Genomic DNA, 16,444 nt, shown 5'->3' with positions numbered 1-16,444 from the left:
CACTGTAAGAAGTTTGAAAGCAAAATTAGAACAGGGGCATCCATTAGTAAAGTAAAAAAGAATAAAGTTGATACTTTTCACAGTCAAGGTGACAAACTAATGGAATGGTGAGAAACCAGTCAGGTACTGAATGATTACAGTTCAAAACTAGGTGACAAATTCTTGACATTTGTATGTTTGTGACTGACAGTACCTCCCTGCTCTGAATAAGGCTCTGAACTTGACATTTGCATCAGCTGCTGCAAGGATTTCTACTCATCGTTAAGACTCCATCATAAATGCTCTGATGCTGAAAACCTGTCCCTCCTTTTCAACACTGGCATGAAGCACAAAGTCATGCTGGAGAGCAATGCACCCATCTAGCACAGCAGGATCAATAAGAAGTAAGTGAGTAACACATTTATTAAAACTGGTGTTAACACTTCTCTGAGAGAAGATTATCTATGACTTGCTTACCTTGATTAAAAGTATGTTTCACAAGAAGTTGGTTTATAAATTGAAATAATCAGAAATGATGCATTAAATACCCATGCAAGAAACTTTGCTGTTGTGTTATTAAACAGAATTGATTATTATAAGAATTTAGCAATAAGGAAAAAACAAATGGCTGTTTACTAGATTCACTGAAGTTAAGACTAGCAGAGTACTCGAAACTATTGAGAGACTTAACTGGAATAAATGACTACAGATGCATTTAGGAGCTGTAAACAGCTGAGATGGAATATAAGGTCACCTGCAGCTCCACACAAGGACATTCCTAGGAATGCTCCCTAGGAATTCAGACTGGGAGTCTAGTAAAAACACTGTGGTGCTTACCCAAACTGCATGCCTAGCTTTCTCCTGTGTGGAGATGAATCTAGAGGATCATCTGCCATAGGCACCAACTCTCCTTTCCATTTCAGTAACTGAGGAGAAGCTTTGAGAAGTTAGTGTATTGCAAATTAAAGTGAGAAAGGAGGAGGACTTAATTTTTACATCATAACACTTTTCATAGACTCAGGTCAAGCTTTTAGTCTGGCCTAGGGAAATCAGTTGTCTCTTCTCTCTAATCAACAAGCTGCCAGAGCAGGGCAAACTGATATAAACCGTCACATTTGTGGTTTGGGGAGAACAACCTGATAGAGGTTTCAATCCCTCTCTGGTGGCCTATGTGCTCTGCTGAGGGTCTTAAGGACCCCGACTCAAAATTCAGTTCAGATGAATAACTATCAGCCAAAAGCAACTGCAGCAGTACAGAGCTTCTGTACCCTCTTAATCATTTTAAATGTACCATCTTGCTAAAGGAAAATACTTAAGTGATAAAACGGTTTTGTGCTTTGTTGTAGTGGCCTACAGTGGCCACCAAGAGGCTCTTGTCTCCCTTGAAGAGCAGGACATGCCAAGTGCTGGGTCAGGCAGGAGGGTGCCCTGTGGTTCAGGTAGTACCAGACACACACTGAGCATCATCACTGAAAAGTTGAAGGAAACATAAAACTGGTTTCTAGCCCTGAGATGTGCCCAAACATCCCTGAAGACCTTCCCCCACAGCATATCCACCAGCGCCTTCAAAACATGAGCTCCTTTTCTTCTCCATCTCTTGCCACAAAGCCCATAGCCTATATTCAGTTGTCCTGTATTTTCTTATCATTAGAAGACTTGATTTACAGGCTTAAAAATGATTTGCAAAATTTTTGACTGTGCTGAGAAAAAAAGTTTAACATCAATGAATAATGTGAAACTTTTTGTGGTGGATACGTGTCCTGGCATTTGCGCCATGAATCATGTGAAAACTCCTACACTTAGGACACATAAATTTTTTTTCGAAGTAAAATAAACATCATTACCTTCAGTTATGTTTCCAGTTAAAAAGTCAGAGATCTCTGGCATGGGGGGGAAAAAAAAATGCTGGCAATGGAAAAAATGGCAAACTTACAGTTCATTTGAGAAACAAGATGCAAGAAAACACCCAGAGTATTGTAACAACCCCATTGCACGATATCACGCTGGACACAATGAAAAAAGGGAAGTGTCACCCACGATAAGAGCAAAATGAGAAACTGCACCCACTGCACACGCAGCTATCGCCAGAGGAGGGACTCTTCCAGGGTCTGCCCAAACAGCCTAGCGCCTTGTCAGTGCCAAAACAAGCCTGGAGAACTCAGATAAGCAGAAGTCATGAGAAGTGATAAAACGCTTTTTCGGAGGACAGAGAGAACAAAACGGCTCGAAAAGATTATCTCTAGGATGTGCAAGAGTAAGTTCGGGTAGCGCTAAGCAGACGTGTGGTGGAAAATGCAGTTCAATAGGTGGGAAAGCAAAGGCATTGGGTAGATATTCAGGCACCAGGTCGATTGTAATTAAAACCTGTACCTGTACTTTGTTTTCTTTTATTTGGGGATTCTATAAACCGGGTGTGTGTGTGTGTGTAATGTTTACTACCAGAGCCAGGTGACTTAACATGTGAATGGGTTTTTTTCCTTTCCCCAGCTACTGCACGTACTAACTCAACTCCTTCCTTTATTTTCAGCTCTCTCCAGCAACCACGGATTTTATTCTTGCCGGACACGCAGGAAGCGTCCAGGTCACAGGTGGGATGCCTGCAGCAGCGAGGTGTGGGGGTGCAGGGGTGCGAGGGTGTCGGGGTGAAGGGATGTCAGGGTGTTGAGGTGTGGGGGTGCAGGGGTGCGAGGGTGTCGGGCTGCAGGGATATCAGGGTGTTGAGGTGTGGGGGTGCAGGGGTGCAAGGGTGTTGAGGTGCAGGGATGTGGGAATGCAAGGGTGTCAGGGTGCAGGGATGTCAGGGTGTTGAGGTGTGGGGGTGCAGGGATGCAAGGGTGTCGGGGTCCATGGATGTCAGGGTGTTGAGGTGTGGGGGTGCAGGGATGCAAGGGTGTCGGGGTCCATGGATGTCAGGGTGTTGAGGTGTGGGGGTGCAGGGATGCAAGGGTGTCGGGGTCCATGGATGTCAGGGTGTTGATGTGTGGGGGTGCAGGGGTGCGAGGGTGTCAGGCTGCAGGGATGCAGGGATGCGAGGGTGTTGGGGTGTCTGCCAGGGTGTGAGGTGCAGGGGTGTCTGTCAGGGTGCGGGGGTGTCAGAGTGTGGGGGTGTCGAGGTGCAGGGGGGCGGGGGTGTCTGTCAAGGTGCAGGGGTGTTGGGGTGCAGGGGTGCAGGGATGCCTGTTGGGGTGTGGGGGTGCAGGGGTGCAGGGATGTCTGCATGGGTTTGGGGGTGTCTGTTGGGGTGCAGGGGTGTTGAGGTGAGGGGGGTCGGGGTGCAGAGGTGACTGGATTCAGGGATGTTGGGGTGTGGAGCTGTTTGAGTGCGGGGCTGCTGGGGTTCATGGGTGCTGGAGTGTAGGGGTTCAAGGGTGTCAGGGTGTCGAAGTGTTGGGGTGTCAGGGTGCAGGGGTGTCTGTTGGGGTGCAGGGGTATCAGAGTGCAGGGGTGTCAGGGTATGGGGTGAGGGGCTGCAGGGTTGTGAGGGTGTCAAGGTGCAGGGGTGTCTGTGGGGGTGCAGGGGTTCAGGGATGTCTGTTGGAGTGCAGGGGTGCAGGGGTTTGGAGGTGTCTGTTGGGGTGCAGGGGTGTTGGGGTGCAGGAGTGTCTGTTGGGGTGCAGGGATGTGAAAGTGCAGGGGTGTCAAGGTGCGGAGGTGACTGGGTTCAGGGGTGTTGGGGTGCGGGGCTGTCTGGGTGCGGGGCTGTCAAGGTGCACGGGTATTGGGGTGTAGGGGTTCAGGGGTGTCAGGATGCAGGGGTGTCGGGCTGCAGGGGTGTGGGGGTGTCTGTCTGAGTTCGGGGGTGCAGGGGTGCCTGTTGGGGTGCAGGGGTGTCGGGGTGCAGGGGTGCGGGGTTGCAGAGTTTCGGGGGTGCCTGTCTGGGTTCGGGGGTGTCTGTTGGGGTGCGGGGCAGCCTCCCTCCCGCGGACCAGGACAGGGCTGCTCCCCAGGAGGAGGAGGGGGTGACCCCTCCCCAGGGGTCGGCAGGTGGGCTGAGCATCCCCCAAACCCAACCGCGGTGGCTTCTGGTCCTCCGGGGGTGGGGGTGAAAGCAAAACAATGGGATGAGGTTTAACAAGGCCAAATGCCGGGTCCTGCACTTGGGGCACAACAACCCTGTGCAGCTACAGACTAGGAGAAGTCTGTCTAGAAAGCTGCCTGGAGGAGAGGGACCTGGGGGTGTTGGTTGACAGCGACTGAACATGAGCCAGCAGTGGCCCAGGTGGCCAAGAAGGCCAATGGCATCTTGGCTTGGATCAGAAACGGCGTGACCAGCAGGTCCAGGGAGGTTCTTCTCCCTCTGGACTCGGCACTGGTGAGACCGCTCCTCGAATCCTGTGTTCAGTTCTGGGCCCCTCACCACAAGAAGGATGTTGAGGCTCTGGAGCGAGTCCAGAGAAGAGCAACGAAGCTGGTGAGGGGGCTGGAGAACAGGCCTTATGAGGAACGGCTGAGAGAGCTGGGGGTGTTTAGCCTGGAGAAGAGGAGGCTGAGGGGAGACCTCATTGCTCTCTACAACTACCTGAAAGGAGGTTGTGGAGAGGAGGGAGCTGCGCTCTTCTCCCAAGTGACAGGGGACAGGACAAGAGGGAATGGCCTCAAGCTCCGCCAGGGGAGGTTTAGACTGGACATTAGGAAAAAATTCTTCACAGAAAGGGTCATTGGTCCCTGGCAGAGGCTGCCCAGGGAGGTGGTTGAGTCACCTTCCCTGGAGGGAATTAAAGGAAGGGTGGACGAGGTGCTGAGGGACATGGTTTAGTGATTGATAGGAATGGTTGGACTCAATGATCCGGTGGGTCTTTTCCAACCTGGTGTTTCTATGATTCTATGTCAAGCAGCTTGTTCAAGTTGTCGTGCTCCCAATGGAACCAGTGCAAGCAGTGCAGTGTGGGATGCAGTGTCCATAGCAATGCCCGATCTAATCACGGGAGTCAATGAAAGTCCTCGTTTTGTGATGTTTAAGTAATAAAACAATGAAAACAGCATTAGACTGTCATCTGGCTAGTACTGCCAAAAAGATGGGAGGTCAAGATAACCCTTAGTTTGAACCTCACATGGAAACTTCAAAGAAGGAGCAGGGGGGCAGGTGCCGACGAAATAGAGGAGGGGGCTGCTTTGCAGACCTCAGACTTGATAAAGGACTCTGGGGAGCAGGCGTGAGGGGGAGGACACCTATTATAATTAGTATTGGGAAAGGTGATTAATATGCATGGTTTTTACGATATATAGGACACATGCATAATTTCAGTGTATAAAAAAGACTGCCACGTGTAGTCACCCGTATATGCAGCAGGAGGATGGATTCTGCCCATATATCTAGTACCGTACTAAAAGAATGCCAGCTTCTTAGGACCCCCAGTTGGTGTTGAGAAGTTTCTTTTCCTGGTTTCGGTGGCAGTGATGTGGATTAATGCCAGGCAGCCTTTTGCTAACAGAGCAATGGGTGGTGGGTCTCCAAGCATCTGAGTGGAGCGAAGCCTTTGGAGTCTGGCCAGGGCACGCACTCAGGGTCACAAGGCCAGGGACTGCCACTTTTGCTGGGCATTTCCTCCTGAAACACCTCAGTTTTCTTTGTGCGGGCACACGGGCAGTTCAAGAATGTCATGCGGCTTCAGAAATGCAGCTTCTCCAGGGGGCACCACGATGAACAGCAGAACTGCACCCCTCACCTTGGGGGGGGGACACGTGTCTGTCGTAGTCCAGTAACTGCACTTGTCAAGAACATTTCTTACATCTTGGGAGCTTTACTGTGCCTGGACTAACCTCCAGCCTCGTTGTGCCTGCCTCTGCTGTCAGACTGGCATCTTGAACATGTGCCTGGCAGTGATGGCTGATTGTAGCCATTAAGGCACGGAGCTCGTTGATGGGGGTGACAATCGAGATCAACTTTATTTAGAGAATGCAAATCTTATAGTACCTCTGTATCCAGTAACAGCTATCCCAGTGAATTTCCACCTGTGAGAATCCCACAGTGCAGCAACAGAGTGCAACCACGCTGTTTTCCGCAGATATGCCCCTTATCTTCGTGTTTTTCTCCTAGTGCATTCCTTTCCTATTAACCCACGGGTCTTAATAAAGATTCCAAGGTCTCAACAAGCTAGCAAGCATGAGAACATCGGCCGTTTGTTCTGTGCTTGGCGCTAATATTGCAGGTACACCAAGGCATCACACGTAATACTGAAATCTTTATGCCCACAGCTGATTTCCCTATTCACCATCTCAGCCCCTCATCCTGCGGAAGAGCTGTGCACGCCTCTAACTTGAAGATTAGCTGAGCCATTCGGCTGCTTTTCTGAGTTAGGTCGTTGTTGGGTACAGAGTTTCATTTTCCCCAAGTAGTTTGTGATGACACTTTGGGAATACCCTGTGAGGATACAAAGATACAGGAATGCCAGGATGATGATTTTGTCACTATGATGTTTACTACATTTTAAAATAACAAGTGAAACTACCAACATTTTTCAAATTGGTTTTGAACTAGTAGGAATAGATGGTTCTTAGCATCAATTAATGGACCACCACTAACTGATAATAGTTAAATTTGTCTTTTGTGGTAGGTTTTCTTTTTCCATCTTTTTTATTTTTTTGTTGTTGTTCCTCTATTTCCCCACGTGTTAGCTTGGTAATTTTTATATGGAAGTTGCAAAACTAGTTAACTAGATCCTGTACTGTAACTGTAAGGGATCACTTGTTTCTGTGGAGAGAAGATGATTAATTTCTTTGCTAAATGTAGGTCTGGGCCTCTCTCTTAAGCATGTTTTATTTAAGTGAAAGAATGATTGGTGCAAGATAGCACAGTGTTCAGTTCTTCGACCTGAACCGTAAGTGGACTTCTAAGTGAAAACTCCCATGCCTCTTCCACCAGACTTCTTTTGAAGTACGTGGCAGGTCCAAAACATGAATCACAAGAAGAAAATGTTGATCTTGAGTTTTAAAGGTGACCTCTGTAGGTTTGAGTAAGTCCACTTGTGCTGTCAAAATGTTATTGTAACAGTATAGTGGATTTCAAAGTGATTTCGCTGATATATAACCTTCATTTTGCCTTTTGTAAGAATAGACCCAAGGTGGTTTTAGTGTTTCTTTTATCCACGCTAGATCAGGATGAGGAGTCTGTGTAAACAGATAAAAGTGATTGCTTTGTTCTGCTCTGTATTGTTGGACTGATTGTGTGACTGTTCTGAAAAGTTAACAGCTGGATTCACCCACCCCTGGATTAATTTTATTCTCTGGGCTCCAGTCCCTGCCGAGAACATTGCTGGCAACACAATGTAGGCTGTTGATCTTCATCCTTAAGGAACCAGAATTTAAAACCACTCTGGAAGGCGACAGCAGATGAAAAAGAAAATTAATTCAGTGGCTGAAGGACTCTCTTGGAGTGTGCTAAACTGTAGGGGGTTGCTTGGCCTATTTTTCTGTTCTGTGCTAAGATGAGCTGTAGTGCAGTGTCAGGACAGCCTGAGCACTTTGTCTTTGGCAAGGAGTAAAGCAAACAGGTGGGTTCCTACATTTAGCCACTGCCTGACAGGCTGGGATCAGCCCTGCATGCGCTGTCTTCTCAGCAAACTATTTCATTCAGTCCCTTTCTGTCTTCAAATATACATTTCCTGATAAAATGTAAACTCCACAATATTTTATTGCCTTAGTAATAAAAATAACATTTTTTTCCTTCTAAAATACACTTTCTAAGGGAGAAAATATATTGTCTTGCTACCTGTTCTCTTAAATGATTGTGCGTAAGAGGATCACAGATAGAATCATAGAATCATAGAATAACCAGGTTGGAAGAGACCCACCAGATCATCCAGTCCAACCATTCCTATCAAACACTAACCCATGCCCCTTAGCACCTTGTCCACCCGTGCCTTAAACCCCTCCAGGGAAGGTGAAGAGGGTTTGTACCAGAGCAGAGACTAAATTAAAAAAAAGGGGGTTTGTTCTGAATCCTACCCATAATTCACTGTCCTGCATTACCTACAGCAGGTCATAAAGCATGGTTGGTTGAAGATGTGTTCCTGTGGCTTAGGATATAGGGAATGGCCTCAAGCTCCACCAGGGGAGATTTAGGCTGGACATTAGGAAAAAATTTTTCACAGAAAGGGTCATTGGTCCCTGGCAGAGGCTGCCCAGGGAGGTGGTTGAGTCACCTTCCCTGGAGGGGTTTAAGGCACGGGTGGACGAGGTGCTGAGGGACATGGGTTAGTGTTTGGTAGGAATGGTTGGACTCGATGATCCGGTGGGTCTCTTCCAACCAGGTCATTCTATGATTCTATGATTCTATGATATTAGTTTAATGCCTCTGTGCTCTTCTGATCTGGGTGAACTATAGAATCAAAGCTTGTAGGTTTGTTTCTCACAGACATTTAAGGTTGAGACTAAGGCACGAGAGTTCCTGCCCAGGAACTAGGAGTTACATTTTTAGAGAAAAAGGAAAAAAAACCTGCAGTCAAAGCAAAAGTTTAATAGCCAGGAAAACATGCATCAGTTTACACAAAGAAATGGAATAATTTCTGTAGTAATGAAAGTTGTTTCGGGTCCTACCGTTTGTAAAATACCAGAGTACCCCAGACCAAGATTTTAGGCTCTAGAGGGCACGTTTCCTAGGGAAACAGGTAAAAAGTGTAAGAGGGACCCCTGTCCCTGTCTTTTCTTTGGGGGAAATACGTACTCATGGTACTTTTGTTCTTTTTTTTTCATGTAAAACAGTGTTTGTGCATAACCTAGTCCTTCCTTGTCACAGTTTATTGAAAAAAGAGATTGCAGCCTTGGGTTTTGAAGAAAGAAGTGATAATGGGAGCACCACTTAATCCCTAAATGCTGACAGAATATTCAGCACCTGTTTGAATGCTGACATCCACTATTGAAAACACAAACATTTAATGTTTTCTTCGTTACTCAAACCTATTCACACAAGTAGGTCACACTGAGTAGGCTATATGTGAGTAGGTCAGCTTGACCTAATCATGCAAGTAGTTTACTTTTTTCCCAATGTGCTTGTAAATTATTATTGTACTGCTCAAGGAACGCATTTTAAGGAAAATGCTACATTGAAACACAGTGGCTGTGTAAATTTTGAAGTCTTAAGCATAGGAAAAGCAATAAAAAAGCACAGAAAAAAGACACTGGATGCCACTGTGATATTCATAGGGAAAAGAGCTGAAGTATCAGGACAGTGGGTTTTAACAGTGCTCCCCATTCAGAGCTATGAGTCGGCTGGTGTTTGGTATTGCATCTTGAGAAAGGTGAAGTTGGATACCTGAGAAACTGTGCTCACCTGGGAGAGCTCAAAAGGAAGACATCTGGAAATGAGTTGTGGATGAAGTTTTATCAGAAAAGGTGGTCCTTGGAAACTTTTGTGTTTATTCAGTAGTGACTGTGTCATACCAATGAGGATATACTAGCAATCTACCCTGGTAAAGGTACAGAAAGACAAAATGAGAGAAGAGAGTCTCTCACCATGTAGTTGACAGACAGCAAAGATATAAAAAGAAATTTATTCATTTTTTTTTTTTACTGCTGTACTCAATCTGAAATAGCAGCTGAATAATTGTAATAACTTTCATCACGTTTACAGTCAGAGATAATGCATCTTATAGGATGAAATTAGTTTCTGGTACAAAACACCAGCACAGGACCAGATGGCTGGAGTGTGAAACTGTGTTGTGTTTTAGAAACTTTTAAAAGTTAGTTTTGAAGGGGATATTGATCTGATCCAGCATGAAAACTGATGTCTTAATTAATGACAATACTATTTGTGCCTGTGTCTTCAGCTTGTACCATATCTGCTGCTGCTTGGGGAGTAGGTTGGTGTTAATCCTCTGTTTAGGCTGAACACACAGGGTGTACAGAGTATGCGTGTTTTGTAATAGCTGAAATAGCTAAGTGGTGCTATTAAAGCCCTGGTGCTATTGTTTCGGAAATGCATGTGGTCACAGTTATGCACCCTTTCATTTACTCAATTGCATTGCTTAGTTAACATGGATTAGTGTGACTTTTCAAGCCTAAATATACATAACATAAAAGTTACTTAAATATTTGGTGTTTCCAGACACCCTTCTGTGTGCTTTGTAAACCCTGGCTACACTTCAAAAAGTCAAGTATTCTTTTGGTCCTGTGTTTTCAGGATGTCTAAGGGCTCGTTTTGAATATAGAGGAATAGCAAGAAACATTTTGCTTTTTAGCTGATAATAAGTAGATATCAATTGGTAAGATAAATTACCATCACATATTTAAAATACACAGGCAAAGAGCACTGTCAGTAACCTTAGAGCTATATGAAAACTGTTATGCATCATTATGTTTAATTATTAATTTTATTTAATCCTACAAAGTAATAAAGTGAAACTACTGGTTATGTTACTAGAAGCCGTATTTCTTTTGCCTAACTCATACCGATAGAGTTTTCTGAAAATGGTATTTAATTATTCAAAATATGGAAAAAATCACCAGGCCTGTGCTGCATCTTTTCAGGTAGTAGCAAATAGAGGATAGCAAGATTAGAATTTGAGATATTTGCATTTTAATAAAAAAAGTTTTAAACAAGTGGTGCTTTTTAAGTGTAAGTCTTCTGGTGTGTGCTTGCACAGAAACTCTTCAAATGGAAGTTGAAGGTTGTAGTGAGGTAGGGTTGCAGTTTACTCTTTGGAAACTGCAGTGAGAGGCGTGAACTTCCACACCCTCCAGTGGTAAAAGTGGAAAAGTTGTTGCAATAAATGGATTTCGTGGCAACAGCAAGTCTTCTACAATCAGAATCAGTCTTGCCCTGTGCAGAAACCATCCCACATGTGGTCCTGATCTAGCTCTTGGGTTCATAGTGGTGTTACTATAACTCAATCACTGTTTCTTCTACCACCATTAATGCAGAATAAGCAACAGGACAGAGACTCTGAAGTGTGGCAGTGTGGTTGGACTCGATGATCCAGTGGGTCTCTTCCAACCTGGTTATTCTATGATTCTATGATTCTAAGTAGTATTTACAGCAAATCCATTTTGTCATTAGATGTATATTCAGACTGCAAAATGAAACTGTCTTTAAAGAAACACTTTATTCAAAAATATGATATGGCTCTTTCTGGAGGAGGCACTCCTGTTCTCCCCATAGAAGTTGGCCAGCAATCAATCCCAAGCGATGCATGAGCATGGCAAGAAGCTTTCAGTTGTTGAACAGTATTTTTCAACTGTTTTTCATCACTGAAAAAGACTAACAAGCTGGTGGGAAGTGTAATGTCAGGCAGCTTAACAGCATCATCCAGGGGATTTTTGTAAAAAGCCAAAACTGAGAAATTAAGGGGAAAAGGTTCCAGTTAAATGATTCCTATATTGAGTTTTTCACTGAAATGATCTCGTATGTAGAAATTGGCGCCCACAGTGAGGTGCAACCAAGACAGGCGACCCAGCATGGTCAACAAAGTATTCCATGCCAGGCACGTCATGCTCAGTATAAAAGCTTAGGGAACGCGAGGGTTACGGGCTCTTCTTCAATGACCAACATTCAGAGGTGGCACCTTGCCCCTCTGCCTGCCCCCAGTCCATCCCCTGGCTCCTGACCCTAGCTCCTGCCCTGCAGCAGCAGTGGTGATGTGTGGTTAACAGGGGAGTCTGAGTTGTTTTCTGTATGTTTTATATATTTTATTATCTTCATATCAATATTCTCTTCCTTTTATTATTATTGTTGCATTAAAGCTGTTTTAGTGTTAGTCTCCAACCTGCAAGTCTCTGTCATTTCCCTTTTCCCTTTCCTTTGGCGGGGAATTAGGACTAAAAGCTGCCCGGTTTTAGCTACTGACCTGGTCCTGGGCTGGGCTAAACCCGGACAACAGCGTAGATATTACATTTCTAACTGTTTTCTGCATTTGCTTCTTGGCTAGCCAATAGAGTAATGAATTTGCTGTGTTACTCAGGAATTCTCTGCTGTAGCAGCTTCACAGGCTACCCAACTTAAGAGGAGCTGTTTGAGATCTTTAATAGATGATCTTTAAAGATACCTTCGAACCCAAACCATTCTATGATTCTGTGATAATAAATCATATTCATTGGACATCATATTCATTGGTTGCTTGTAAAATTAAAGACTAGCCCTGATCTTGCAGACATCTAACTGTGGGACTAACTTCATGCCTGTGAGCAGCTCCGTTGAACCCATTGAAGTGTCTGCAGGTAGCTAGTTAGCATATTCTCAGTGCCCCGTACGCAAAATTCACTCTCCTGCTGTTTAACTGCAGAGAGGAAGACTGGGGTTTTGTATGTGTATTTAGAAAAGAGAATTTGTTTTCTCATGTTTGCAATTGCAAATCATCTGCTCATTTCCAACTGCAGCTGAAAAAGAGGATATAATGTATTATAATATCATTTTTATAATAACTAGAGAAAGTACCTCTTACATCAGTGACAGACGAGTGCCCTGTGTACCTATTTGCTGCTAGAAATGACTGTTCATAAAATTAAATTTCCAGTCCTTGAAAAGGAAGTAAAGAAAATGGAAAGCCAACAAATAAAATAAGTTAAAAAAATATTAATTTCACACATTTGAAAAATAAATTACAGTAAATTTAATATTACTTTATTTACTCCAGAGTCCTATTTTTTAAACTGTCTTACATTTAATTTTTAATGTGTTCTGCATGAAGCAGTAATTAAAAAATATTCTTACACATTTTGAGGATCGTTACAACTGCAGTTTTTATACAGTTTATGCGCTCATATAAAACCTGTAAAGTAAATTTTTTGTGCTATTTAGTAAGAACACTATCTCATTATGTTTGCTGCTGTTGGAAGCTTGTCTTTTCTGCTCCTGCCATAGCATTTTACTGGGGATGTATGGAACCAATGCAGCTGGGCCACTTGGCGTTCTGGTTGCCATTCCATCAAGTTCCAGACTTTAATAACTCAGACTTGCCCTATAAAAGCTGAAATATCAAAGGGTTTTTAAGACAGAAATATGCCAGGTCCTTAGCAGTGATTGTTCTTCCCCTAGGAATACCCCAGCCCTGTAATAAGGAGTGAAAAAGTCTGCTGATATGACTATAGGGGCCCCAGAAGAGGGAGGGTAGCTGCACTCCTGAACTGACATCAGTCTCATTCTGCTCCCAAAGTCTATATAGAGTCAGTTCAATCACATTATTATTTTTATATATTATTTATATATTATTATATATTCAATCACATTATTATTTTATTTGAAGTGCTATGGCTACTAAAAAAAAAATAAAATTATGCATTTTAAAGATTAATTTTGTCAGCTCGTTGCTTAACAGAACTTTTTTATTTGTTTCTTCAGGCTGTTGACCTGAAAGCATGTCAGGAAGCTTTGGATGAGTGCTGTCCACACCGAGGAGGTGATCAGCTGGAACTGCAAAAGGAGGAGGAAAATATAACTCAAGTAAATGATGAAAAAAGGGGATGAAGGGAAAACTGTGAAGAGGGAGGGAGGGAGGATACGGGTCTTATCACTGAGACAGAGAGTAGTGAAAGAAACGGAGTGAATGGTTTTGAAAGGAATATTTTATTTCCTCATTTCTTTTGGAATGTCCTTTGCAGGGGCAGGAAAGGAACATATGGTATGTTGTGAATAATGTACACCTCTAAAAATTGCCCCCAACCCGTAGTTTATGTAATCAAAATGTTCTAAAGTTTACAGAAATCATTTGCAACTAATAATTTTTCAACTTGGCTTTATTTTCTCCATCATGAAGGTGTTGTATTGGTGGGCAAGTTTTTTATTTTTTTGCCTACAAACACTTGAGACACGGGGGCTAAATTGTACTGCTTTCACCCTTTATGTAAAGCTTTATGCTCAGATGTAGAATTCCATATAGGAAACTGGCTTGTTCAGATGTATATGTGTCTGGTAACTAGGAGGCAGGGAAATAATCTTAATGATGTTAAACCACAACTGGTGCACTTTGTGTTTTGTTCTCTCTGAGAGCTACAATCAAAAGAACATTCATTCATCAAGAGACCTTGTAAGAGTGTAGTTTTTCCTTAACAGTGGGTAGGTGCTGCCTCAGAGAGGAGGGAAACCTGATTCTGCTGTTGTGGGGTAGAGAAGGATGCTCTTGCCATGGAGTTCTTCTCATTCTAGCAAAGTGACATCTATCAGGATGGAGACTTGAAGGGTCAGCAGCAGTGTTTCACAGAGCTAGGTTTTGTTTCCTCTCGGACTCTCGATTTTTACCTCCTCTTATGTAAAATAACTGCACTTTACAAAGCATTTCTGTTCTTTCTGTCACAGAGCAACGGCCACCATGTAGACTCCTGTCTCTCCTTAGAGGGCTGTTTACAGCTTCTGTCACAGATGGAAAACGTGCTAGAGGTAAATGGGAAAACACATGTATTGCTAATAGATTGGGATACAGTCAGTGATTACTGGAGAACGGCTTATTCAATCTTGTCTAATTTTAAAAAAGCAGTGAGTATATCAGCAAATCAATGCAATAAAACTTACCTAAGGCATTAAAGATGCTAGTATCTCCCTTTTACAGCAGCTGTCGTTGGCTCTACTCAAAAAATTTTCGCCAGTAATTTTGTCTAGGATCTGAAAACTCCAAAGTCCTGTCTTCTCTTTCAGCTGGTCTTCAAATTTGGATAGAGCTGCTGGACAGCTTAATTAGTTCAACTAATAATTCCCTTTCTGAAAACTAATGCCAATCTGTATTCATACAGCAGCTCTTGGTGTGTTTCTCTAGAGCAGCACTGAGTAATTAAGCACAGGCAGCATTTGCAGACAAAGATTAGATTTACCATAAATATTGCATCAAGTGCTTACAAGGACACTACCCTCAGGAAGAACAGACCCTTCTTTGCTGCAAGTCAGGGCAGTCAGCATTAGCAGCAAAACCATTTTGTTTTCTTTTTTTTATCTTCCGGGCTTCTGATACTATTGTTTACTTTCTGGGTGCCCATCTTCACAAAAAACCAGTCTCCCTCCCCTCCCACAGCTCAGAGCTGCAGTCATTAAACATGAAGCTGCTCCCTACATTCCTTTTTCTCAGTACTACAAGGACATCTCGCATACGCTTCCCATTTTAGGAGCCTTACAGGGTCATTCATGTTTTTCTGTATGACTTTATGTTTATCTCTGCAACACCTGGTCTTTGGAATCTCTAGGTTGGATAGTGCTTCTCAGCCCATAAATTAGCCGCCTTCTCTGTTCAGCTTTCATAACGGATTCCACACTAACGAGGTTCAGAAGTTCATCAGTTTAGTTTTCTCTATTCTTTTCATAATTTGAAAGCAATTTGGCTCTAGATTTCATGTGGTTATAACAGTACAGGGTGGCACGTTTTATTTAAGACTATTAATGCACTGCCATCTGTCTGTGGAAAATGGATTGCTTGTTCTTTCCAGGTACCAAGTCTTTACAGCGTGGGGGATTTTTTTAAATAGTTAGCTGGCTAAGAATATGTCTTTTCAAGGGCATAATTGAAAATAGCAGCTTGCTCTCTCACACTACAGATGGTCTCGTATAAGGTAACTCACTGGGAGAAATAAGGCAAGACTTTCTCATGTTACTTGAGCTCCTAGTAGAAAACTTAAGATGGTGTGGTCTTCGTGATATATAATTCCTTCCTTGTGGAAACTGCTTTTTACGTGAACTGCAGTCAGAAAAGTCCTTTCCTGCATCACAGTAGGTATGCTCAGCTATGGAGCAATCATATCAGATGCTTCCTGTTTGATGTATTTACGTGCTCAAGTTTATTTTATCAATGTATTTTAACACTACTCGTCAGCAAGTGCCCTGCTATAAACTTGCGCAGTGGCTTTCTAGGACCCAGCAGCTGTAACCCAGGCTCACAGAAGGCTCACAGAAGGCTGGCCTTAATGCTGCTGCTGCAGCCCCGGGCTTCAGGGCTGAGAGCTCATACAGTAGCTTTATTTTTGTGAAGAAGAACTGACTAGTAATTTAAAGTCAAAAGACAAACACAGAAAGCATGACCAGGGGGAATAGGGGGACGTAAAGGAGTTGAGTTGAAATCTGAACACAACAGACCTCGATTAAGAAAGAGCTAAGACAAATGCGGCAACACAGACTCCAAAAGCTTTATAAACTGAAAGAATAGCAGTGAGAATGTGCCAGCATGACCTTAACATTCCTGGCCTCCTCCCCTCTTTTCATACACCACTGTTCTCACTGGTTAGGTCCTGCCAGTAAGCTATTTATCTTCTACACAAGGTTAATTATCTAACAGTTTAGCACCTTGAACCAGCTCAGCCTGGATTCAGGTTGATCATCAAATCCACTGCCAGGGAAGGGGCAGGACTGACCATCTTCAAAGGACCTTTTGATAGACCAGATCAGATGAATGTCTAGGCTGTACTCGGGTGTACCCGTATCAACAGTCCCCTTTCCACTCCTTAACACTCATCAGTCCCACACCGTCCTTCGGGGTCCTCCTCCTCTCATCTCCTCATGAACTTTTCTTCTGCATCCTTCCTGCTTCCTCTTGCCATGTGTTGACACATGTTATGCCAT

At 43.7% G+C, this 16,444-nt stretch overlaps 1 protein-coding gene across 1 annotated transcript in view; it reads left to right on the top strand.

Moving 5' to 3' along the window:
- The first annotated feature begins 2,259 nt into the window (after positions 1 to 2,259).
- NFE2L3 (NFE2 like bZIP transcription factor 3) overlaps positions 2,260 to 16,444 on the top strand; it is a 280,625-nt gene continuing 266,440 nt past the window's right edge. The window contains exons 1-4 of the mRNA XM_069860266.1: positions 2,260 to 2,285; positions 2,507 to 2,567; positions 13,250 to 13,351; positions 14,204 to 14,284. Of these exons, the coding sequence (XP_069716367.1) occupies positions 2,272 to 2,285; positions 2,507 to 2,567; positions 13,250 to 13,351; positions 14,204 to 14,284 (258 nt within the window). The 5' untranslated portion in view covers positions 2,260 to 2,271. The remainder of the gene's footprint in view (positions 2,286 to 2,506; positions 2,568 to 13,249; positions 13,352 to 14,203; positions 14,285 to 16,444) is intronic.

The sequence above is a fragment of the Phaenicophaeus curvirostris genome, chromosome 6, assembly GCF_032191515.1.
Source record: "Phaenicophaeus curvirostris isolate KB17595 chromosome 6, BPBGC_Pcur_1.0, whole genome shotgun sequence".
NCBI lineage: Eukaryota > Metazoa > Chordata > Aves > Cuculiformes > Cuculidae > Phaenicophaeus > Phaenicophaeus curvirostris.
This window is presented reverse-complemented; position numbering and strand designations above follow the sequence as displayed.